Genomic DNA, 24,878 nt, shown 5'->3' on the forward strand with positions numbered 1-24,878 from the left:
CCAGCCCACATCTGCACCCAACACTACTTTGCTGGAAACTTGGCTTTCGGGGTAAGCACCATGACACACTCCTGCCCCCCTCTTCCTCCAGGGGGCCACAATCCCACGTGTGCAGGGACCCCAAGAAAGAGGCAAGCCGGGGAGCTGCAATCGGTTTGTGCTCTTTTCATATTCACGTTTGCATGAAGGAAACAACAGAGACACTGGGTATCGTACAATGAATAAAAGGCATAAAAATCAGTCTTTACATATTGGAACATCAGTGCAGTGCAAGCAAATGCTACCACAGATATGGTGCCATGTTGGGTAAGTCACAGCCCCGATAAGCCTGGCTCAGCGGGATGACAGGGCCCAGGCTGAGGGCAGGCACGCCACACGCTCAGAAACACGAGGAAGGGGCAGATTATTGCTAGGAACTCACACAGGGACAAGTGGATACTGTGCAATGTGGCTGGAATGTTTTAAAAACTGTCTTCCCCCCCAACCCCTGGCTGGGGGGGAGGTGCTGTACTGGGGAGGGAGAAGAGCCCAGGCCCCACTTCTCTGGCCCCTGGGAAGGCACAAGAGCTGGAGGCCACCAGAGGAGAGAAGGGGCCTCTCTGCTCAGACCTGGCAGGGGCTTTATGGAAGAGATGCCTTCTGGGAAGACTAAGGGTAGTATCCAGATGATCCCCCCACCCCCCATGATACATGATGCACTCCTTTCCAGAGGGTGTGGTCCGCATGGCCCAAATCCCTGGGCAGTTGGCACTGGTCCTGTGGGGGGCTCCTAGAGGTGGTAGCCATGAGCCAGGCCTTGGTTTCCTGTCTGTGCTACCTGTCCCCAAGTGGAGGCTTATTTTGGGGCCCCAAATGTTCTTATCTGGAAGCAGGCAGGGAGGAAGTTTCCAGTAGTCACAGGGCTATGCCAGGCCACTGGAAACAAGGCAGTGGGATATGTAGGCACAACTGTCACTAGTTCACGGTGGGTGACACAGTGAGTGTGATGGGGGAGGGCCTGGGACCCAAACTAGCTGCCCAGCAGCCCCTGTGGGCCAGGTGGGGCCCTTTGGTTTGGCAATGAATCTTCCCCCTCTCTGCTCTGGCCCAGGGAAGGGCCAGAGTGAGTCCTGTGGGCAGTGGTGGGGAGGGAGATGGCGCCTCTGCCCAGTGATTTAAAAACCTACAGTTGATATATACATACATACATACAGATATATAAATATATAAAATTCCAATGACTCCTAGGGGGCAGGTTTGGGAAGCAGGATCTGCCACCTCTAGAAGGGTGTCCTAGGGCACCCCGTCCAGGCTGGGGAGGAAGGAAGAATGGAGATCTCTCTTCCCTGCTCCACCCCGAGAGGGTGCAAGAAAACGACCCTGGCAAGCCAAAGATTTAGAACAATCCTGGCGCGTGCAGGGGCTGTCCAGCTCTGAGGCGCCTCCGAGCGCCTTGACAGACATCTTTAAGGACAACTGTGCAAAACTGTAAACAGGGCAGGTGGGCAGCTGCTACCGCCATCCAGGTGCCGGCATCAGGCCCTCAGGGCTAGAGGCGGGTGGGGGACTCTTCCTCACTGTCGCTGCAGTTCCCACAACAGTCCTAGAAAAGGGAAGGGTGGGAGAGGGAGAGATGGGGAAGACGGAGAGGGAAGCAGAGCGGGCAGGGTTGAACAATGTTACTGGACTCAAGAAGCCTAGTGCTGCTCAAAGGTGCTACAGAGATGCCCCTGGTCCCCGGCACCCCACCCCCCCACCCCCCATCCCTGAGGGAATGAGCAGAGTGGCCACCCCTAGGGGATTCTGGGGGGGGGGAGGTGCCGAGACCAGCTGCAGAGCACAGAGATGGGGGGAGGAGTAAGATGTGGTCAGGAGCAGAAGGCGCTAGTGCAGCCCATCCAGGCTTCCCATGTGGCCTGAGCCCCAGAAGTTGGCCAAGGTCCTGAAGGAAAGAAGGCGATAGCCGTGGGGGGTGGAGACACAGAGCAGCAACAATGGCTCCCAGGCCCTTTGGGGGAAGGAAGGCTCCACCACAGTTCCCAGAAGCCAGGAGGTGCTTGCTGGAGGCGCCAGGGCTGTGACCTGGGGGGTGTTCCCATCTAGAAAGGGAACCCCCTTGCCCCACCAAGCTGCTGTCTTTGGGGATCATGGCAGAGTGGGATGGGGAAGGGCCAGCTGAAGTCCTTCCCGGCAGCCTCTCCAAACAAGCTGTGAAGGCAGGGCCTGGGCAGCCTGGGCAGCCAAGCGAGGATTAGTGGCTCTGGGGCACTCAGAACAAAGCAACGGGCAGGAAGAAAGGGAGGAGGGAGGGCACCAGGCACTGGACTCCTCTTGGCCACTGCTGCAGAAGGAATTAGGCCCCGCCGGGACCCACACACTGCTCACCTCTGGAAAGAGAAAATACAGCATGAATGAGGCCCCGGCAGGGAGGGAGGGAGGCCTGAGGCAGAGGAAATCGACCATTTCCTCGGCCTCCACTTCTACACACGTGCAGGTAAGGGAGTCTTGGGGGAGCCATAATCAGTGCACAGTTGGGGGGCAGGACCCATACCCCAGAAGAGTCCCTTCCCCAGGGGTAGAGCCTGACTCGGGTTGGAGTTGTGGTTCAAGCAGTACCCGGCACACCCAGGGAGTGCCCGCAGCGTGCAACTCCATAGGAAAGGCCAAACCAAGAGGCTGCCTCTCGGGGGACTGACACACGCTTGCCCATTACCTGTCTGCTGAAGAGCCGCTGGAGCAAGCCCTTTTTGGGCTGCGGTGAGGGCAAGCCCTTCCAGTCAAGGTCTGGGGGTACTGTTCCATCCATGTTGAATATGTTCAACTCCTTAAAGCACTCTGTCTCGATCATCTGTGGCCACAAGGCAAGAGTGTGGGCAGGGGGCAGTGCAGTGTTGAGATACCCCTCCCTAGGGAGCCTTGCTAGGGTGGAGGCCCCCAGGGAAGGGACAGCTCATTCACCATCTTCCTTCTGTCCTTTGCCACCCCACCCCACGCCAGGCAGGCCAATGTACCTCGTTCTGCCAAGGGATAGGCACACTCCCCGTGGCAAACTTCTGGTAGAAGTCATTGTCGGTAGACTCCAGTTCGACACCCTTGACTGTGGAGAACTGCTCAATATCCAGCACATCTTTGCAGTAAATAGCCTGGGGCTGGGAGGGGAAGAGAGAAGGGGCTCTCTGGGTGCCCAGGCAAGGCCAGGGGATGGGAGGTGCCAACAGGTCCAGTGGACTGTCTGCTTGGTGTTGGTCATCTCCTCCTTGAACCACAGCTGGCTCTTTAGGCCTCCGAGTCTACTGGCCCCCTGCCCGTTCCCAGTGCTGCAGCCTGTTTTTTCTCCAGTCACCCACGGCCTCTGGTGATTTGTGGGGCTGGGCTTCCGATTCCCTCCAGTCGTCAACACCAGTGGCCAGGGAGAGAAGGGGCCTGACTCTGCTGGCTCTCTGATGACCCATGCAGGCCGGAGTGCCGGAGCCCAGCACGATCCTGGCCCTGGTCAGCCCCCAAAGCTGGCTCCCACTCTGGGCCACCCAAGTCAGGGGAGGGGGGAAGCACTCACATCAGGCTTGAAGGGAGGCTCAAGCATGCCAGCCTCCAACCGCTTAAAGTTGATGCGTTTGAAGAGGGGGTGCTCCTTGACCTCCTGTGCGCCACCCCCTCGGCAGCCCAGCCTCTCCTGAGGGTCTTTGCACAGAAGCTGCAGAGAGTTGGGGAGGTCAGGGCCTCAGGCTGGGTGGGGGGGGAAGGGAGAAGAACCCTCTCCACCCCAGCCTTCCAGCCCTCCCACATACCGAGGTGCAGAGAGAGCGGGCTCTGGATGAGAACTTGCCCGAGTATTCTTCCGCCACCTCCTTCACCAGCCGCTCCACCTCCTCGCGCTTTATCTTCTTCTTTCGCTGTTGGAAGGGCGACTGGCCCTCGATCATCTCATACAGGAGGCACCCCAGGGCCCACCAGTCTGGGCTGAATGTGTACCGCTCGTTCTTCACCACCTCGGGGGCTGGGGGGGGGGGGAGACAGGATACTACATCAGGGGCAGTGGGAGGGTGTGGAGTGGAGGGAAGTGCCCCCAGGGAGGGAAGTAAAGAGTAGAGATCATAGGACTGAGAGTTAGAAGGGACCTTGGTGATGATGCAGGCCCACTCTCTCCATCTGGAGGGGAGGAAACAGGCCCAGAGAAAGGAAGGGACTTGACCAAGGTCCTAGAGTAAGGAAGCAGAAGAATCGGGATTCTGATTTCAAATTCAGGGCTCCTTTTACTTTTACCAAGCCGTGCTGTCTCACCAAGGCAGGACAACATAGGTTGGTCTGAGACCTCAAAGTGGCCCCCAGTTTGTCTTTGCACAAATTGGCAAGTTGGGAATTTTCAGTAGCCACAGGACCAGGCCAGGCCTCTGGGATCAAGGCAGTGGCACACATAGACACAACTGCTGCTGGTCCACCATTGGACAGCACCATCAGGGTGATCTGGCACATTTCCTCTGAAGGTATAATAAAATGGCTTCTGGGGCAGGGGGGGATAAAGGTGCTCGCTTCACTCCTGCCCACCCCATGCCTGGACATCCTCAGTGCTAGAGGGTAAGGCCCTGTGAGAGCTGACATCTCCATTCACCCAAAAGCAATGGCTAGTTTGTTACTACCCCCTGTCCCTAAGGGAGAGGAGGGCACAGACTAGGCAGGGGTGGTGGACGTGCACAAAGAGGCTGGTAAAGAGGCCTGTATGGACCAAGCAATGACGGGAAGTAGTAGAGAGCCCATGAAAAAACCAAACAAGAATGGGGGGAATCACAGTAGGGGGGAAAAGGCAGGTTTACTGAAGATGAATAGGCTGAGCTGGCTGTGGATACCTAGCAGAGGGTAGGTGAAGCCCAGGCCAGAAAGGCAGCCTCACTCTGCAAGGGAGAAGACACTCACCCATGTAGCCCACAGTGCCCACTCGGCCTTTCATGGTCTGACCTTCAGGCACATACACAGCCAGTCCAAGATCAGAGATCCGAATGTGGCCTGAAAGGGAGGGGGTGGTCACAGGAGGCCTAGAAGAGCAGCCTAACATCAGCGCCACCCCCCCCCCCCCCCCCCCCCCCCCCCCCGCTACCCCACTCACCATGGTCGTCCAACAGGATGTTCTCTGGTTTCAAGTCCCTGAGGGAGAAGGGGCAGGATTAGTGCTATACCTGGCATGTGTTGGAATCATGGGCATTCCCCAGTCGTGTATAACCCTGCCCCTCTTTGGTCTAGGCCATGACCTGGTTTCCAGCCCAACACTGGTCCCCAAAGGTATACAGACTCTCAGGGGTGGCAAGGACCTCATGAAACTCACAGGCTACTAGAGCTAGAACATGACCTGGAGATCATCTGGGTCCCCCCTCTTAGGGATGAGGAAATGAGGTACACAGAGTGACTTGTCTAAAGTCACTGAGCAGGTACCTGACAGCCAAGCCCGGCTCTTCTCTGCCTGCCTGTCCTGCAAGGGGATCTCCTGCCTCTGCTTCTGAGCCTCCAGTGACTGGGAGCATAGTCTCTAGAGGGGGCTCATTCCCTCTTTGGACAGCTTTAGTTTTCAGGAAGTTCTTTCTAGTAAGCACAGATCTGCTGCTTCCCTGTGTAAGTTCCGGCCTTGCCCTCTGGGCCCCAGAAAAGAGTCCAATCTCCCTCCTGTGCCAGTCTCTTGAAGATAGAACACTCTTTGTAAGGGGCCAGGCAAAGGAGCCCTTGAAAGGGAGGTGGTGGGTGGTCCTAGGCAGCCACAGTCTTCTCCTCCATCCAGGTTAAGCATTCCCACTACCTTCAACTGATTGTTTTTGACATGGCTGTGAGGCCCTTCCCCAACCTGCCAACATCCAGGCCTACCTGTACACAATCCGCTCCCGGTGCAGATCTTCCAGGCCACAGCAGATCTCAGCCGCGTAGAAGACAGCACGGGCTTCTTCAAAGCCTGCTTCACCCATGTGATAAATGTGGAATTTGAGGTCTCCCCCGTTCATCAGGGTCAGCACCAGGCACAGGGCATCCTTCGTTTCATAGGCATATGCCAAGCTCACCTGAAATACCCAGCAGTGACGTGGGTGTTGGAACAGTGCTAGCCCAGTAGTAGCCTGTGTTCTCCTCTGTAACTACCAGGTCATCCATGCCCATCCCCTTGCCCTGGGCTCTGCATCCAGATGGCCGTGTGAACAACACACTGGTGGCAGGTGGCAGTTAGAGACCTGACTACATTATGGCTGAGAGGGCCATCCCAGTCCTGGGTGGGGGCTGTCTTTCTCCAACCTCACTTCCTGGAGTAGACCCAGGGAGGGGCCCATTCGGGCACCAAGCGATCTGGAAGTTGTTGGCCCAAGGCAGTGGGCCAGGCCTAGGGTCCCCTCCTTGAAGCCCCTAACTGGTGAGGTAGCAGAGAACAGATTGACTCCAGGACTTCTTTCCAGGAGCATGTGTGTATATATAGCAAGCCTTCCTTGGAAAGCAGGGCCAGACACAGGCATGGCACGGCATGGCACGGCATGGCATGCACATTTGCTGGCCAGTTCCCTGTGGGCCAGATTATAATTGTATCATTTACACACTTCCCAGGTGTGATTAAGAAACTACCTGGGGATGTGGGAGAATTGATGCCTTATGGGGAACGGCTGCCACTTTCCCCAGGGACAGGGCCACAGCCTCCTGGGCAGCACTCGGAGATGCCAGCCCAGGGGTGGCTGCTGTGTTCCTAGGAGCGGGAGGAGTTGTTCCACATCCACTCCCAGACAGAAAGGCGGCTGAGGTAGGGCAGAGAAGGGCAAGGGATATTTGGGGTATGGCGGGGGGGAGGGAAGTCATGCCAAGGGCAGGCTCAGAGGCCTCTCTGGGAGGTGACTGGGGGGAAAGGAAAAGGCCTCCTCTGTACTTACTACAAACCTACTGTTCACTTTCTCCAGGATCTGCTTCTCATTCAGGGCCATGGCCTCTCCTTTCCTCTTCTTGATTCGCTTTTTCTCCAGCTTTTTACAGGCATACATCTTGCCCGTTGCTCGCACCTGGCATGCACAGACCTGGGGAGAGGGGGCCGGGAAGGGGTGTCTGGTGAGGATGTATTCTGCTCACCCTCATCCTCACCCAGTGTTCTCCATCTGTTAATTCAAGGCCCCTGCTGTTAGCCCCCAAGCCCCAGAGGGAGGGGCAGTCTGCACCCTCTCACCCGGCCCCAGAAGCATCTTCCGACAGGGCTCCCTAAGGCCCCTTGGTCTGTACCACCTCTAGTGTTTGCTCAGCCCTGACCTCCCCAGATTCTACCAGCTTTTCTGACCTGGGGATGAACAAGGCTCTTTCCCCTTTAAATCCCATTACAGCACAATTGAAACAAAATGTAACTTTACTGGGAAGCCATGGTGAAACACCCCTCAGCAGAAATAATAACGTTGGTGGCCCTATAGCTTCATCAAGGTGAATACTCCCTAGCACACCCCTCTCCATCCTGTGTGCTTTTTGTCCACAGCACCTTCTAATCCTGCACAGAAAGGCTGTCTAACCCCCTGAAGTCCCTTTATATCTCCTGGGGACTGGCTGTCACACTGGGCCCATCCAAATGGGCTCCATCATCTGGATGATGTCCCTTCTGTCATTTTCTGTGCAGAGGTCAGGAGTACATATGCTGCATCTCTCCATGGACCTTGGCACATACACAACTTTGATTCTTCTGTGACTGTGGTGTTTTAAGATCCACAACTACAGAGCATGACCAGGAGAATCTCTGTCTTAGAGACCTGAGGCTGTGTTTTAGGGAGAAGCTTAGGATCAACGAAAACACCTATTTATTAAGCAAATGCAGCTTGGCCTTCTCATCTTTCTAAACTGTTTCTTCAGTTATGGGCCTAGCTTACTGTCCATGTTTAGACAATTGGCACTTGTCTTCCATTTGGTTTTCCCTATATGAAGAGGCAGTGTGATATAATGGATAGTCAGCTCTATCCACAGAGCTAGAAGGACCAGGCTCAATTCTCTGACACATACTTGGCTGTGTGACCCTGGTCAAGTCACTTAACTTTCGGGTACTCTAGAGACTATAAAGTTGCGGTGGTGCTGACTAGTACTGATAGAGGGAGTTTCCTCTTCTGGGAGGACACCATACCAAGAAAATTACAAGTTTAATTTCTTGTCCCTTTGTGGATTGTGAGGCCTACATTTTTTGAATAATTAAGGAACTCATCAAGGAGCTCCAAAATGCACCAGGGTTGGATTAATGTACCATTTGCAAATGTGAGCAAAAAAGATGAATGTTTTTGGTAGGCATTCATCTCCCTGTTTGCTGTCTTGCTTGATGTTAATATAATAATTTGTCTCAAGAATGTCAATGCTGATGTGGTTCAGTTCTGTAAATAACAACGCAATTCACTAGTTATTAGACAAAGATCACAATTTTGAATACCTCTAATTAACGGTCATGGAAGGTATAAAAACTATCTAGAGAGAAGGCCTCTTCCCTTTGAACCCTTTGTGGGCCATCTCCACAATGCCGGTGGCACCTTAGGCAGGTATCCATGACCATCTTATTTTAGGGATGTCAATAATCTGTCATGGGGATGCATGTAACCAGGCCCTTCTAGCAAGTCAAATGAGTTTGGACTCATTTTTCTTTTTTTGTATTGACAAACTAATAAATACAATGGGTGTGAGCCGGGCAAGCAGTTTAACCTCTGTTTGCTTCATTTTCCTCTTCTGTACAATAAGGATAATAACAGCACTCACATTCTGGGCTTGTCGTGTGAGGATCAAATTAGATAACAACTGTAAGGCCCTTAGCACGTACCTGGCCCATAGTCAGTGTTACGTGACTGTTAGATATTATTAATTATGTGACTTTGGAAATGGGATCTACTGTGGGAAATTGCCTCACCTTTTTTACATATTTTACATGATTTTTTTTTGGGGGGGGCAGGGCAACGAAGATTAAGTGACTTGTCCAGGGTCACACAGCTAGTAAGTGTCAAGTGTCTAAGGTCGGATTTGAACTCAGGTCCTCCTGAATCCAGGGCCAGTACTTTATCTACTGCACCACCTGGCTGCTCCTTACATGATTAAAAAAACCATTTTGGGCGTCTTCTTGAAGGATAAACCCTCATTGCTTCTCAGGATACTGTTGCTCCCACCCTGGATACCCTGTGTGTATCGTGGTCTGGCTCAGGCACTTTTTTCCCAGTTTCATCTCATTAAATGACATTTTTATTTCATCTTCTTGGGACTGATGTATTAGGATTTAAATGTGGTGGTTCTATTGTCATTGATGAACGTGGACAGTCCTAACTCACCCGCCCTACTTATCTACTCTATTTTTTGTCTCAAATCAAGATTCCTACAGACTTGCTTTTGCTTGTACTACTTTTCAATGTTCTGTGAGGTCATGCTGTTGGTAATCTTCTACATTTTCCCCTCTAGTGTTTGTGAATGTGCTTGGTGCTTGTATTTTAAACTTGTGCTGTTCCTGGCTACTGTGTCTCTCCCCTTGTGGAAGAGATCCAGTGTTTGCCCAGTGTAGCCATTTTGTTCTAGGTTCCTTTGGCCTCACTGTGGTGATAACTGCTTAATATTGGTTAACACCTGCAGAAAATGGTGAAAAATCAAGATCATTGGTTTTCTTCTTGATAGTAAGAACTTGCTTGAAAAAAGCCAGGCTGAAGCTGGTGGATATATATCCGACCCTTATCTCTGAACTTTCTTCCCTGCCCATGCTGATTTTTGATCCTCCCTCCCCAGTGGATGATCTGACAGTACAGAGATGGCTAATTTTGATAGGATTCCCATGGCAATAACCAGCTGTTTCCTGTCAGGGTAGTCAATTTCATTTTTTGTGATGTTGTTGGGTGTCTGCCTCCTCCAACGCCTTCTAACTAACTTGCTGAAGTATTCATAATATATAGACATGAGGCTTCTGAGTCAGTCTACAAGTCTTTTGCCTCTTTTGTTTCTTAAAACTGAGGGGGCAGCTAGATGGCGCAGTGGTTAAAGCACTGGCCCTGGATTCAGGAGGACCTGAGTTCAAATTCAGCCTCAGACACTTGACACTTACTAGCTGTGTGACCCTGGGCAAGTCACTTAACCCCCATTGCCTGCAAAAAGAAAAAAAACAAAAAGACAAAAAAACAAACAAACAAACAAAAAAAAACCACTGAGTATTTTGCAATGTACTGAGGATCATAGATTTAGAGCTGGGAAGGACCTCAGTGGCATGGAGACCAGCTCCATTTTACAGATGAAGAAGCTGAGGCCCAGACAGGTTAAGTGACTTGCCCAAAGTCAAAGGGATAGGAAATACCAGAGATGGGGCGTGCCCCTGGGTCCTCGGCCAGCGTTCTTGCACTGAACTATACTATACTTTTGGTCATCTTTCCATCTTGCATTGTGGTCACCAAATACAAAAGGTTGCATTGATTTGGTTTGGAGGATCTTATCTAATTTGTCACAGAATTTCTCTACTCATTGTTTGCAACAAACGTTGGTGCATAAGCTACAAGCATGACTTTTGTGATAGGTTTTTTGCTTATTCTCATTAACAGTATTACAATGAGAGATGACCAAGCATGCCATTAAATGATGTTCTTTGTTGCCTTTGAATGCATAATTAAGCCAACTCTTCTAAGTCTTTCTTTACTTCCCAAAGGAGAACCAGAAGCCACCCTTCCAATTAGTTGCAACTTCTGTTTATATTCTAGCTTCATTTATCTTAAGAATGTCAATATGGATGTGATTCAGTTATTTCAATAGCACGTCAATTCAATGGCAAGAGATGTCCTACTGAGAGTACCTAAAAGTACCTAGTGTAACTAGTGTTTACGGATACTCTAAAAATGGATTTTTACCTCTTCTGCCTCCTTTCCTGCTGTGCTACAGCCATCAATAGCAATGAAAGTGGACCCTACAGGTGGGTCCAAGAGGCATTTTACATTTTTGTTTCTTTCATGAGCCACCACGGCCTATGAATTAACTACCTGGCAGACAACCCATTGAGCTAGGCCTCAGAGAGCAGACTCTGTCCATGGGACTGTATTCAATGCCTTTTTTGCTTGGTGGGAGACTTATACTCGGTTGGCATGGTCTTTGAGAACTCAAGGTCCCCTTCATACCATGATGAGGGACCCTAGTAGTAATGGTAATGAAGGCAGCCACAGCAGCTGATGCCACCACAGCCGCTGTTCACTTCTCTGGGCTCTTTTTTTTTTTAGTGAGGCAATTGGGGTTAAGTGACTTGCCCAGGGTCATGCAGCTACTAAGTGTCAAGTGTCTGAGGCCAGATTTGAACTCAGGTACTCTTGACTCCAGGGCCAGTGCTCTATCTACTGGGCCACCTGGCTGCTCCACTGCTGTTCACTTCTGCTGCCTCCCCAGTGCCTTAGAGTTTAAGAACCTTTTTAGCAAAACAAGCCTTTAAGGGAAGTAGGGGGAGGAGTTATTATTCTCATTTTACAGAGGGGAAAATCGAGGATCAGAGAGTGGCTTAAAGTCTCAAAGCAAGTAAGCTTTAGAACTAGAATCCAGACACAGGTCTTTCTGAGTCCTCTCCCACATCATAGATGGAACAAGGACCCCTCCACTTAGTTGTCATGGCCAAGTTTACAGTTACTCTTTAAGCTCATCTCAGTGGAAATAAGAGGTATGAGAGGGTTTTTTTCTGTTTTGTTTTCTCCTATCCTGGTCCCCAGAAGCGAGGCAGAGACTGGGGCAGTGAAGAGAGGAACAAGGATAGACCTTGGTTCAGGCCTATCAGAGAAGGAAACCAAAACAGGGGAGAATGTGGAGGCCTGCAGCCATGCTTTCTCCCCTGGGTTATGTCTGTACACGTGGTGGCAGCAGCGGGATAAGGCGAAAAGGACGCTGCTATTCCAAAAGCTCTGGTGACTAGTGAATGAGAGAGCGCAGCAGCACATATAAGAGGAAATGTCTCTCCAGCATGGGGACAAGCCCTTTCCAAGAGCTGGGTCTCCTCACTGCCATCCAAAGAATCAGTCTCACAGATTCCATTGCATTCAAGGCCACTCACCTCCCCAAAGCCGCCCTTGCCCAGTACACGGTACTGGCGGAAGGTGTTTTTTGTCACAGGCTGCCTGCAGAGGGAAAGGTGAAAGGAGGAGAGTCACCAGAGGCTCCTGAGGAGGGGATGGGGCGTCTGCCTGGGCACTGCAGAGGTGGGAAGGTTACGTCTGGGTAGTGCTGGAGGATGAGGGTGGGGGAGAGGCAGGTGGATATTTAGCCTCACCTCTTCTAGTCCAGGGCAGGGCAGGAACCCCATCCACGATCACAGGCTGCCCCAGCTAACTGCCCGCTGAGATGCCCTCTCTCCAACTGTTCAGTACATACACTCTTCCCCCCGAGCTCCTCTGCCCCGTACTTTGAACATAACAACAGTGGTTATACTCACCTTTCCATCCATTTCCACTGGAGGAAGCGATTGAAGTAGATGCTGTCGAGGTAATCTGCAAAGGGGGCCACGCTCAGGTATTCGTGGGTCAGCCTGCAGGTGGAGGTGAATGCTGAAACCGTGGCTGGCTCTGGTCATCACGCAGGGAGCGCCCCAGGACAGTGGGTGATTGGGATTCCTTTTCCTCCCTTTCCTGCTCCTTGCTCCACTGTAGGAGCTCTCCCAGGCCAGAGCCCATCTCAGAGGATGGATCTTCTCCCACCCTCTCCGCCAGGCCAGCCTCCTCCTGCTTCCGTAGAATAGAAGAACAGACTGATACTCACCTGGTGAGCTCTTTGAAGAGGTCTTTGCACGGCCCCTGCTCAAGACGCTCAGCACAGTCCGTCACCAGCTGGGAAGGAACTTCAGGGATGTAGTCTGTACACTAGGGATTCCAGCAGAGGCAGAGAGGAGTCAGGGTGAAGTGCTGAGCTCCTCAGCCTCCCCGAATCCACGGTGAGCTCCAACCATGAGAAAAGGGAGCTGAGCTTTTTCCTAGACCACACTCACAGACCAAGGGATGGTAAGCCCTACGAGCTTGTAAAAAGTCAGAGCTATTGGTCAGAGTCCCAACTCTCAGCCCCTTCTGAAAGACTTCTGTTAGAGCCTCCCTGATAGGGGTCAGTCACTTTTGGCTTCCTCCTGTGATGGGCTTACTCCCCCCCAGCAGCCCGTACCACTGATAGGCAGCTCTATCTGTTAAGTCATGCTGGATAATGAGCAGGGGGCCCAAATGAAGCTCCTGGGGACTTTGCTCTGCTCTGGCAGGATTCTAAGCAGACAGCCAGACCCGAGGGACACACTGGGGAGAGACCAGCATGGCAGACACTTTCGATTGCCTGGTAATTTCTTGTCTCCAGTTCTGACCCTGCACCTAAGTACTCATCTGGAAAGCAGATAGTCTATCTACTGAGCCTTATGCATTGGGAGGGGGTGGGCAGGAACTGAGGGGACAGAAGATGATGTTTAGTAAGCTAAGAGAGGATGGTCTTCTTCAGGGAGAGCAGTGGGTTTTAACCTAAAGTCTTCAAAGTTTTTTTGTGTTTCTTTCTTTTTTTTTTTTTTTTAGTGAGGCAATTGGGGTTAAGTGACTTGCCCAGAGTCACACAGCTAGTAAGTATTAAGTGTCTGAGGCCGGATTTGAACTCAGGTACTCCTGAATCCAGGGCCAGTGCTCTATCCACTGCACCATCTAGCTGCCCCTTGTTTCTTTCTTTTTTAAAAAATATTTTCCCAACTAGATTTCAGGTTGGTTTTCTTTGTAGTCACATGCATTTTATTTTAGACATTTGAAAAGATGATTCTGAGATGGGGCCAACAGGCTTCACTAGCTGACCAAAGGGGTGCAGACACCAAAAGGTTAAGTACCTCTTTTGTGGAAAGAATATTTTATTTTAAAAAAAGAATATTCTATTTAAAAAAAAAATTTTTTTTTGGTGAGGCAATTAGGGTTAAGTGACTTGCCCAGAGTCACAAAGCTAGTAAGTTTTAAGTGTCTGAGGCCGGATTTGAACTCAGGTCCTCCTGAATCCAGGGCCGGTGCTCTATCCACTGCACCACCTAGCTGCCCCTGTGGAAAGAATATTCTAGAAGGTACTAGGAGTTTAGACTAGAAGAGCTCCCTAACTCCAGGGATCCTGCTGGTTCCTGCCCCTCATCTGCCTCTTCCTGTCAGAAAGGCTCCACACATCCTGCCCCCAAGCCCCACCCAGCCTGAAGCTTACCTCCCATCACTATCTACATCAGACTTTTGGCAAGGAGAAACCCCTTCCCCCCTGAGATGAAGTGCTCTCACTGGCCCTGGCAGGTCCAGATTGCGGCTCCCTTACCTTGGGGTTCAGGTAGCTCTCCATCAGCCTCTGGGCAGCCTCTTTCCGTTTGTCATCAGGGGTCACTTCATACTCAGCCTAAAGGAAGAATGTCCCTGAGACCTGTAGGTCTTAGCCTAAGAAAGACAGGGACTACAGCAGGGGCCAGGAGAGCAATACTCAGGGGTGGAAGGCATGGTTTCCTGGACTGGTCTTCAGTATGGGGTTGACCAAGGAAGATACTGAAGCTGTCCCTACCCTGGGCCCACTGCTGGTAGTAATGGCCTGCTTGGATTGCCAGGCCCTGGGCCTTGGGACAGAAGACCCTCAGAAGACTTGCTTTCCTTACCCTGGGTATGGAAGGTGGGAGAAGCCCTTACCACCCCATCCAGGAAGCTGATGCATCGGGATAGCTCTGGCCGTGTCTCGCAGAACTGCCGGAAGAGCAAGTGCCCGATGGGCTGCCTCTCACACAGGCTGTGGTAGTCCCGCTCTGCAAACAGAGGGAATATCTGTGGCCACCATCAGCCCAGGCAGCACCCCACCTCCCTGCACCCCGTCCCCCCAACACAAGTTGGACCAAAAGAAACTCAGTTCAGTTGGCCAGGGCACTGTGGTGGCCAGGTACTCTGGGTCTCCCAGCTCTGAGGAAGTGAGGCTTGGATAGTCAGTGGAGGCTTCCTGGAGGAGGTATGACAGGAAGGAAATAGCAAGGAGTAGTATCAAAGACACTGGATCTAGAGTCAAAAGACTCGAGTCTGAAGTCTGGTTCCACTTCTTCTCCCTAGGTAAGTCACTTGACTTTTACTTATCTATTGGACTAAGTGATTTCTAAATCCTAAGTACCCAAACTGGACCATGCTCCCTTGCTATGAGGGAGCCCCTGTGACCTGAACAGGCCATGGGGAGTGGGAGGAGAGGAGACCACCTCTGCACTTTGGATGTTTTAAGTGTTCCACCACTGGGGAAGAAGCAGGGATTTCCTGTATAGCTTTCTTTCTTTCTTTTTTTTTTTTTTGGTGAGGCAATTGGGGTTAAGTGACTTGCCCAGGGTCACACAGCTAGTAAGTGTCAAGTGTCTGAGGCTGGATTTGAACTCAGGTCCTCCTGAATCCAAGGCCAATGCTCTATCCACTGTGCCACCTAGCTGCCCCTCCTGTATAGCTTTCAAGAATACAGTGTTCAGGGACAGAGAAGTGCCCATTCTGTCTCAAGTATTGGGGGAAGGGGAGAGGGCAAACTCTGGTGGCCTCCAGGGAAGTCCCCCCTCTTTTAAAACAGGCATTGGAGCTGTCTCTTCTGATACCCCCACCTTGGGGGGCCAGAAAAGAGGGACTACAGCTTTGGGGGCCAGTCCAACTTGGAATCTGGGATGGAGAACCCCTGGAAACCATCCTACAGTGGGGTGTTTCTGACAGACACACACACCCTCCCCAGAGCATGGGAAGAAGGCACAAGTGTATGTCTAGGTGTCAACGTCTAGTTGGGCTAGTCTCCCATTGGACAGCTGCCACGGCTAGGGACAGAGCCCAGTCTACTCTCTGCCTCTCCCCATCCTACAAGGCCTGGATGACTCCAGTCTACCTCCTCCCATTGAATCTTTTCTGAGGTTGATGGATAGTCAGACTGTCTCTCTCCCTTACTTGGAGCACCTGCAGTGGTTCATCTGAACCCATCACAGAACAGTACAGCTGAGAGGGACCTTGGCAATCACCTAGCCCAACCCAGTTCCTTATGGAGGGGAAGCTGAACCCCAAGAGAGAAAATGTCATGCTTGTGGCCACATAACTAGTTCAGTGTCGGGGCTAGGATTTGACCCAGGCCTCCTGGCTACAAATCAAGTACTAGAATGTAAGAGCTAACAGTAACAGTGTTTATGTTTGTAACACTTTCAGGTTTACAAAGTACTTTCTTTACAAGAACCCAATGAGATAAGGAACAAGCTACAAAGTGTGAGGGCTGGGGCTCTTGCTCAGGCTTCCTGAAAAGTCTTTATCATCTTGGGCTCCTGTCAAACTCCAGCATTATTTAACAAATGTTCATGGACTGTGACCATGACAGTAAGCCCCCTGAGGGCAGGGCAGGGCTGGGCCTCCTCCTCCATTCCACTCCAGAGCAGGCTGGAAGGGGGCTCAAGTTCAATGAAGTGTCTGAGTAAAGCGGATGGGGTAGGGAAAGACCTGCCCAGAAAATACCCCTCTGGCTGTGGCTGCTTCCCACTCCCCACTTGATATACATTGTCCCTTCTAGACTCAGAGTTAAACCAGCCAGAGAGAGGAGCACTGTGGTCAGTTCCCTCCCCTCCCCTCCCCTCCTCCCCAACAGCCTTGTCTTCCTGCTAGGAGGAGTCTTCTTTCTGTATTGAAGAGTTGGGGAGGCCTGCAAACACCAGGGCCCAGGAAGCTCTAACTTTGGGGTGGAGTAGGCCTTTCCCCCCCCTCCCCCAGGCTCAGGAACTGAAACCCTGGGGGGGGGGGCGTGGGTGGCGACCACGGCCTGGCTTCCTGCCACGCCCCCTCCCTAAATGGGGGAACAATCCTAAACCACACCTGGCAAACTCAGCAGGCTGGGCCCAGAGGAACCCCAACAAGGTCAGCCTGGGCAGGCTCTGACTTCTCAGGCTACAACCACTTGCCTGGAGACCTTCAGCCATCATCTAAAGCCCCCGACAGATGGAATGACAAGCTCGGGGTCACACAGAGTGTGGCTGAGCTGGGGCTGTCCTTACCCACACTTTGACGAAGGTCCTCGCACAGGCTGATGTGGGGGAACTGAAGCATCTGTCGCCATTTCTTGCTTTTTCCCTTCCTGTTGCCACCACCACCTGTGGGGGGCATGGGAGGATGAGGGAACAAGTTGGGGGGGGCTTTGCCCCTTTCCCCCTGGCCCTGGGCTTCTCAGCCTCCTCCTCTCCATTTCCCTCCTGGGGCACACGCTGGCCCCCACCACTAGCCATGGGTCACCTCTACCCAGGCCCCTGGGAGCTTCCAGAGGGGAGGACTGGGATTTATGCAACTTGGTACCAGACTTTCCCCACCCCTTTCCTCTACTCAGGGGAGGCAAGGTTCAGGGTAACTTCTAGGCCCCATGGGAAGGTGTGAGACACTTAGACAAGTGACTGGACTTGGCCTGGTACCTCCCAGGCCCTACAGAAAGAACAAGGTGTCATAAGGACATTTGTTTTACTTGGCTATGCTAATTTGTTAAAAGGTTTGGTTTTTCTGTTTGTGTTCCCCCCACCTCCAACCTCAACCTAGGGAAGGAGGTGGGAGGGAGAAGAAAAAAAAAAGGATTTGATGATTAAAAAAAAAAGAACAACAAAAGAACATTGCATAGTAAAAAGAACATTGGCTTTAGAGGCTAATTCTAGCTCTGTTACTTCCTACCTGTGTGACCTTGGGCAAATCACTTTCCCTCTCTGGGGCTCAGTTTTCCTCATCTGTAAAATGAGGGGGTGGATGAGATAACTTCTAAGGCCCTTTCTAGATCTAAAACCCTATGACCCTATGAAAGGCAGGAAATAGTAGGAGTCTAGGGAGCTGGGCCTATGGCTACCCCCAAAGACAGTTGCCCTCAGTTTTTTCTCTTGAGGGATTCAGAGAAAGCTAGTGACAGGGATGCTTGGTGGATATCCTTTGGGCCCTGGACAGAGGCCAGGATGGGAGAGGTACTCTGCACCCCAGCACTACCTAGAATGTGTGTGGGGCATAACTACTCAAGGCTAGGGCAGAGACCTTCAAAGAGGAAGTGCCTGATAATGTCCGTTGGGAAATCCTTCCCTTCCACCCCTGCCTGTAGGGGCCTGCCCTCAGATGGTTGCTTCACTCAACAACAAGGGCGCCTACAGGCTTGGCCCCTGCATCAGCCTCAGGCCCAGTTACAAGGCTTTTGAAACAGAAAAAAAGGCTTTCCCCCACCTGCTCTCTAATAGTGTGGGCTCTTAGGCTTCAAGAGGAGACACGAAATGGGAGAAGTACAGGGGAAACTTCAACAACCCCCCAAACCCCCTTCTAGAGGTCATTCATGTGTTTTTACCACCCTATCTTCCCTTTCCCCACAAGCTACTTCCTCCCACCCCTCTATGGGCCACATCAAGGTTGCTGCAGAAAGTCTCATGCAAATATCCTGTCCCCACCCTATCCCCTGCTTCTTCCTCTTCCCCACCCAATACCTAGGCACCTGTCCCCTTTCTTCCCTGAGCATATTCTCAGGGGCAGGAAGAAGCTTTAGAAAGGGAAGGATGAGAAGAAAGCTTTTCCTTCTTACAAGGAAATTCTGAGCCTGTAAATCAGTCTTTGGGAACCAGATGAATGTCAGTTTCAGACCCTGCCCTGGGCTTCCCAAAGCCATCTATGTTAAGCTTCACTCCCCCCTCCCCCCAAGGTTCATGAATGAAAGAATCCCCCCCCCCTCCCAACTGGAGCTACCATAGCATAACTGTGCTCTTACCAATTCTCCCTCCTCTGGTCATGCCAGGTTAGACATGCCAATGTTCTCCCTCCCTCAGGCTATTCTCCCCAGCCCCAAACCCTAAAGGCATTGAACTGTCTATAGCCCATGGCAGAAGGACCAGCTTCACCCCGCCCCCCCAAGGATGGGGGGATGATGAGGCAGAAAAAAGAAACCAGAAGACGTCTCTCTCAGGGGATGGGAGGAAAGTCTGGTCTGGCTGACCTGATAAGGGAGCTGAGCTATGCAAAGCCAGGCTGCCCAGTGCTCTGTGTCAGCCAGATGCCTCCTGGGTGGTCAGTTTAGCATTAGTGGCCAGCAGCACATCCCTCAAGGTAGCAGCACAACCCCAAGAAGGGCTCTCTCACCTGGTCCCAGATGAACCACCAGCTGCAGCTGCCATTATAGAGGTCACTACAATCCCCTACTTCTCTTTTTTTTTTTTTTTTTTTTTTTTTTTTTTATTTTTGTGGAGCAATGAGGGTTAAGTGACTTGCCCAGGGTCACACAGCTAGTGTCAGGTGTCTGAGTCTGGATTGGAACTCAGGTCCTCCTGAATCCAAGGCTGGTGCTTTATCCACTGCGCCATCTAGCTGCCCCCCCTACTTCTCTTTTGGGTACATTCAGAATCTATGCCCAGCCCTGGGTACCTCTGGCAGAAAGACAATCTGTCCACAGTGCCTGCCTACCTGCCTGCATGGTGCTGTCTTCCTGGAGCCAGAGGAAAAGCCAATACTAGCCTAAGAAATCCAGCAGGCAGAACCATGGGGCTAAAGAGGCAGAGTGGGCAAGACATCTGGGGCTGACCTGAGGATCTAATGCAGGCTCATTATTGCCAATCAACCCAGGTTCAGCTAGGTTGAGTCGAAGAAAGCTTAGAAGGGACAGGAGAGCAAAGGCAAAGAAGCTTTAGGTTTGGAAGGTCACAGTGCTCTTGGTTCAGAGGGAGAAGGGGAGGGAGAGGGAGAGAGAAAGAGAGGGAGAGAGAGGGAGGGAGAGGGGAAGGGAGGGAGGGGGAGAGAGAGAGGGAGAAGGAGAGGGAAAAGGAGGGGGGGAGAGGGGGAGAGAGGGGGAGAGAGAGAGAGAGAGAGAGAGAGAGGCAGGGAGAGGGAGAGAGAGGGGAAGGGAGGGAGGGAGGGAGAGAGAGAGATGGAGAAGGAGAGGGGAAAGGAGGGAAGGGAACAGAGAGAGAGCAAGAGTGTGTGTGTGTGTGTGTGTGTATGTGTGTGTGTGTGTGTGTGAGAGAGAGAGAGAGAGAGAGAGAGAGAGAGAGAGAGAGAGAGAGAGAGAGAAATGCAGAACAGGTGCCAACCTGGATTGTTAGAGAGAATTCCCTCACTAGAAGTTCCCTACACTGTTAAAAATCACAGGTCTATAGCTCCCCCCCACCCCAAAAGAAAAAAAAAGACAAACAAGGCATTGTATTAGAAGGCACTCAGGATACCAAGAGAAAATTAAAAACAGTTGCTGCCCTTAAGGAGCAGAAACCATATGATTCTAGACCATAGAGAAAGATTCTAGACCTAGAGGTCGAAGGGGCCCCATTTAGTCCAACTGGCTCGATTTACAGAGGAAGATATTTAGGTCCAGATGTTATATGACCTGTCCAAGGTCACACAGGTAATACGCAGGAGAGCTGAGAAATGCAGCTGATCTGTCCATAGCACTGGCGCTATGGACCAGCAATGGCTACTACCAACTGAGTCCCCATCCTGGGATAAGTAAGGCCTCACCTACAGGGCCATGGAAGCTGCCCATTATGTCCGCCCTGAGGCCAACTTATATTCCCCAACACCTTTAGTTGGCATGTGGAATGGTCTTTACCTTGTAGGGAAGTGTGGTCCCCCCGGGGTCACTCAAACATATACACCTACCAAGGAGTCCTGCAGATGGCTTGTTGGGGTAGTAGATTCCCTGTCCATAGCATAGCTATAGTCAGACCATGCTGGCAACTGAGCATTTAGGGTGGCCAGGTCCCTGCCTGCACAAGTGCTATGATGGGTCTGAACTGCTGGAAGAGTTTGAGAGAAGAAAAATGGTAAGATCAGAGATTTAGGGCTGGAAGAGAACTCAGAAGTGAGATAACTTATTCTAACCCGCTTCTATGGATGAGAAAATTGAGGGCCCAGAGAATTTAAATTGCTTGCTAAATTCACATAGGTAATGAGGGACAGAGCTAAGATTCAAACCCTGCACCAAATTTAACATTATTTCACTACACTACTACTACTACTACACACACACACACACACACACACACACACCCCTTTTCCTAGGGCTCCACATCAGGGGGCACCAAAGAATGTCTGATCATCCTTGAAAAACTTTCAGGTTCCCACCATATGTTCCACTCGGTCAGTGAACTCCCCCTAATCCCAATTAAGGACCACTTTGGCTGGGTTTGACTCGTCAGGCCTACAGAGTCAAAGCTGCATAGCCTAGTCTACAAGAGGGCCCCAGCACAGGGCCCATCCATTGGAACTGGAAAGCTCCCCAAGCAGCTAAAACAGCCCGAGACCAGCTTCCTGGAACAGTCCCCAGGGTCTCCCCCACACAGCGTACCACTCTTGTCTTTGGCCATCCTCGAGGTCAGCCTCTGTCAGTGGGGTCCCGATGCTCAGACACCTCCCAGCCTCTCTCCAACTTACCTCCCGACAGAAGGGAAAAGGGGTCCCCAGTCTAGCTTGGCCCGCTCCCCTTCCCAGGTGAGCCCAAGCTCACCCAAGAACCCCTAACTACCCCACAGCGCTCAGCCGGAAACAAGAACCCGGGGTACAAAGGGGGGGCTGCGCCTGCCCAGCATCACGCAGAGGGGCCAGGCCCTGGGGGGCTGCCCGCAGAGGGTACAGGACAGACAGGAAACCAGGGGAGCCCGAGCCCAAGAACTGGATTCTCCCCTCTCCTTGGGGCCACCCCCGCGGAGAGTCAGAACAGGTGGGGTGCGGGGAGACAAACAGGGAGCGGGGGAGGGGGCCAGGCGTCCCCGAGTCCGGAAGGGGGGGTCCTTCCTGTGCGCGTGGCCGGCTCCGCACTGGCTCGGGGCGAGCATCCGCGTGCGCCCGCGGGCCCGGGAGCCGCCCGGTCCCGGCGTGCAGGGCCCTGGGCTGCGGTCCCTGGGCGGTGAGCAGCTCCGCATTCTGCTCGGTGCCGGAGGCCAGGAGCGGCTCCGGGGATTGGGCCGCCTCCGCCTCTAGCGCAAGTCCGGCCCAAGCTAGCCCTGACCTGAGCTCAGCCCGATCGGACCCGAGCCCCGGCCCCAGCCTGGCTCACCTTCCCGGGCCTTGAGCAGCACCGTGTTCGCTACGATGTTCTCGAGCTCCATGGGGCCGCGACACTCGCTTGCCCGTTCTCTCGCTCGCCCGCTGGCTAGCTAGCCGGCCGGGATCGCAGTGACTCCGCCACGGCCTCGGCCTCGGCCTCCCGGGCCGCCGCAGCCGCCGCCTGCCGCCCGCCCGCTGCTGCTGTAACTGCTGCTGCTGCTGGTGCTGCTGCTGCTGCTGCAGCTGCTGCGGCCGCGGCGGCTGCTCACTCCCCCGCCCCCCCCGCCCCACGGGGGGGCCGCGTCGGCGCCGGGACCGCCTACTCCCCGCCTACTGTTTACTTCCCACTTCCAATTGCAATTCACACGCTCCCCGCGCCGGCCTCCCATTGGGCTCGACTTGCCCGCCGCCCCACCCCTCCTACGAGGGACTAGCCTCCGGCCAAAGGCGTTGCGGGAGGAGGTGGAGGTACTTGAGGACGTCATCTCACGTTGGTTGGTTCGAGCACAGGGCGCGGCGGCCTGGGTTCCGGATTCCAGGGTCCTGGTTGGCCGCGGGTCTGCCAATTACGGACGAGCCCTTCGCCTTCGGAATGTGGTTGGGAACCAGAGAAGTCCCGCCCATGATTTAATTCCCGCCCCTTGAGCTGGATTGGCATCCTGATTGGAAAGTGGAATTTCACTCAGTCTCAGATCAGCATTCCAATTAGAGATTTTAGTTAGGGGGTGGGGCAACTGGAAGGCACACCCCCGAGCGGTGGCTCCTTTGCCCCGGGGGTGGCTTTTCCGAGGGCTGGGGCGGCGCCCGCCTGGCACCTGGGGGAGTTCCTCTTGCCGCTCACCTCCGGATCCTCGGAGTCCCCGCGGGAGGTGGCTACGCTTCTAGGAGCTGAACCTCCCCAATCTAGTACCCTGGGCTCTGGGGGACCCTCTGCAGTGAGAGTCTCAGGGCACTGCATTGGGCATGCCTCTACTCCATCAGCTGCAGAGCAGCTCCCACCCGCTGCAGAGGGATCCTCTTTGTTCCTGGCGCTCTGCACAAGCCTTTCTTCCCTGTGGCAGAAGAGTGAGTTTCTCATGCCTCTCTCGCCTGCCCATAATGCATTTCCCAGGACACACCCTGGCCTCTCCTGTTCTGCCCAGCCCCGGAGCTCCAGCCCCGGGAGGTCCGGGGGCTGAAGCCCAAAGCTGTTGCACCGTGGGTGGTAGTTGCGGGGATAGGGGAGCCTTACTCTGGCGGTCTGGGCCCAGAGCCAGAATTTAGCAGGGACTAAAGTATAGCTCGGAGGGGGAAGGGAGGTCGTTCTCAGATTGGCCCCCCATGACGTCATGAAGTATCTTATCTTTTCTGCTTTCAGCCTCTACTAGAGGTCTCTTACTGGATAGAACTCTCCCTACCTACAGGCTTTCGTGAACATCCGGGGTGGTAGGTAGGCAGGGGCGCGCTTCTCCCTCCATCTGTGAACTGGGCATGATGAGCTCATCAGAGTGGGTGGTCCCAAGGCTCTATTCTAGAAGGGTCAAAGAATTATTGCAGCTGGAATAATTAGAGATCTCTGCCTCCCCCCTCCCCCCATTCTTTGTACAAATGGGAAAATGGAGTCTCTGAGATGTAGATTTGTCCAAAGGCCCATGTCTAGCTCTCCAGTTAGATTTGTGAGCACCATGAGAACATGGCTATGTTCAGTAGGGACTTTAGAGTGGAAAGAGCATTGAACTTGGAGTCAGGAGAACTGGTTTCCACTGAGCTCTCTGAGCCTCAGTGAGCCTTGTTTGCAAAATAAGAATGAAGCTTGAACTATCAACTTCATAGAGGTATCATGAAGTCTTAAAAACCCTATATAAATGAGATTCTATTATTACCGTTTGTACACAAAGCTTAGTTCAAATAGGTGAACAATAAATGTTTGCTGCTGATGATTAGAGCCTTGGGTTTCATAATATCAGTGTTAGAGTTGGAAGGGACCTTGGAGGCTACATAGTCCAACCTCTTACAAATGGAGGAATTCAGTCCCACAGATGTCAAGTGGCTTTGCCAAAGATCATTCAGGTACTGGTAGCAAAGCCAGGTTTCAAATCAAAGTTCTGTGTCATTCAGTTAACAAATATTCATTAAGTGCCTTTGTTGTTCAGTCTTGTCCAACTCTTCCTGACCCCGTTGGGGTTTTCTTGGTAGAGATACTGGAGTGGTTTGCCATTTCCTTCTCCAAGTCATTTTTACAGATGAGAAAACCGAGACAAGCAAGGTTAAGCCCAGGGTTACACTGCTAGTAAGTATCTGAGGGTAGATTTGAACTCTTCTTCCTGACTCCAGGCCAGGTGCTTTACCCACTCTGCCACCTAGCGGCTGGTGCTGAGATTACAACGAAAGGTAAAAGTCCCAGCTCTCAAGTTTTACTGTCTGATGGGGGAGACAACATGCAAGCAACTATAAACAGAGCCTGGGAAAGATCTTAGCTAAAAAAAGGCCAAGGTCTCCCACTGCATCCGGGGCCATCTCCAGTCATCCTCGTGTATATCTTGCCACTGAACCCAGATGGTTCTAGAGGAGAGAGTGAGGCTGGTGACTTTGCACAGCCCTCCCACATTTACATCCAATTCACTGCAAGTCATGACATCATCTCCCAATGTCATGGTCCTCTTGGAGAACGACGGACAAACACAACTATAAATAAACAAGCTATATACAAGATGAACTGGAGATGGTCAATGAAGGGAAAGTGCTAGAATTAAGAGGGATTGGTTAAGGCTTCTTGCAGAAAGTGGGACTTTGGCTTAGACTTGAAGGAAGAGAGAGTTCCTGGCTTGAGAGACAGTCAGTGAAAATGCCTGGATGGAGCGCTCAAACTCCAAATCCAGTGTGCTATGCTGCCTCTAGAAATAGGTTTGCAGTCTACTTCTTTCTCCACTCAGTATCTGGCTCTGCTTGGTCCCTTTGCTCAAAGAGGGAGAGAAGAGGACC

At 52.4% G+C, this 24,878-nt stretch overlaps 1 protein-coding gene across 3 annotated transcripts; it reads right to left on the reverse strand.

The window, feature by feature from the left end:
* Positions 1-145: 145 nt before the first annotated feature.
* On the reverse strand, positions 146-22,152 carry GRK6 (G protein-coupled receptor kinase 6). 3 transcript variants are annotated; one of them, XM_043986457.1, is made up of 16 exons: positions 21,928-22,152; positions 16,937-17,032; positions 14,589-14,701; positions 14,230-14,307; positions 12,685-12,785; positions 12,362-12,454; positions 11,984-12,047; positions 6,864-7,004; positions 5,827-6,017; positions 5,081-5,118; positions 4,891-4,980; positions 3,768-3,976; positions 3,536-3,673; positions 2,991-3,128; positions 2,693-2,827; positions 146-1,582 (listed from the first exon to the last, which is right to left on the reverse strand). In XM_043986457.1, exons 1-16 carry the CDS (start codon positions 21,977-21,979, stop codon positions 1,529-1,531), a joined length of 1,731 nt encoding a protein of 576 aa, XP_043842392.1. In that variant the 5' UTR covers positions 21,980-22,152; the 3' UTR covers positions 146-1,528. The 3 variants fall into 3 exon arrangements, with proteins under 3 accessions (XP_043842392.1, XP_043842394.1, XP_043842393.1); XM_043986458.1 differs by lacking the exon at positions 146-1,582 and adding an exon at positions 1,813-2,366 and having other exon boundaries at positions 21,928-22,151; XM_043986459.1 differs by lacking the exon at positions 14,589-14,701 and having other exon boundaries at positions 146-1,584; positions 21,928-21,945.
* Positions 22,153-24,878: the final 2,726 nt, after the last annotated feature.

This window comes from Dromiciops gliroides, chromosome 2 (assembly GCF_019393635.1).
Source record: "Dromiciops gliroides isolate mDroGli1 chromosome 2, mDroGli1.pri, whole genome shotgun sequence".
Lineage (NCBI taxonomy): Eukaryota > Metazoa > Chordata > Mammalia > Microbiotheria > Microbiotheriidae > Dromiciops > Dromiciops gliroides.

Coding starts and splice junctions, on each gene's coding strand:
- GRK6 (XM_043986457.1), bottom strand. CDS start 21,979: ATGGAGCTCGAGAACATCGTAGCGAACACGGTGCTGCTCAAGGCCCGG. Junction 14,308..14,588: donor TCAGCTTCCTGGATGGGGTG/GTAAGGGCTTCT, acceptor TTCTTCCTTTAG/GCTGAGTATGAAGTGACCCC. Junction 2,828..2,990: donor CTATCCCTTGGCAGAACGAG/GTACATTGGCCT, acceptor TTGTGGCCACAG/ATGATCGAGACAGAGTGCTT.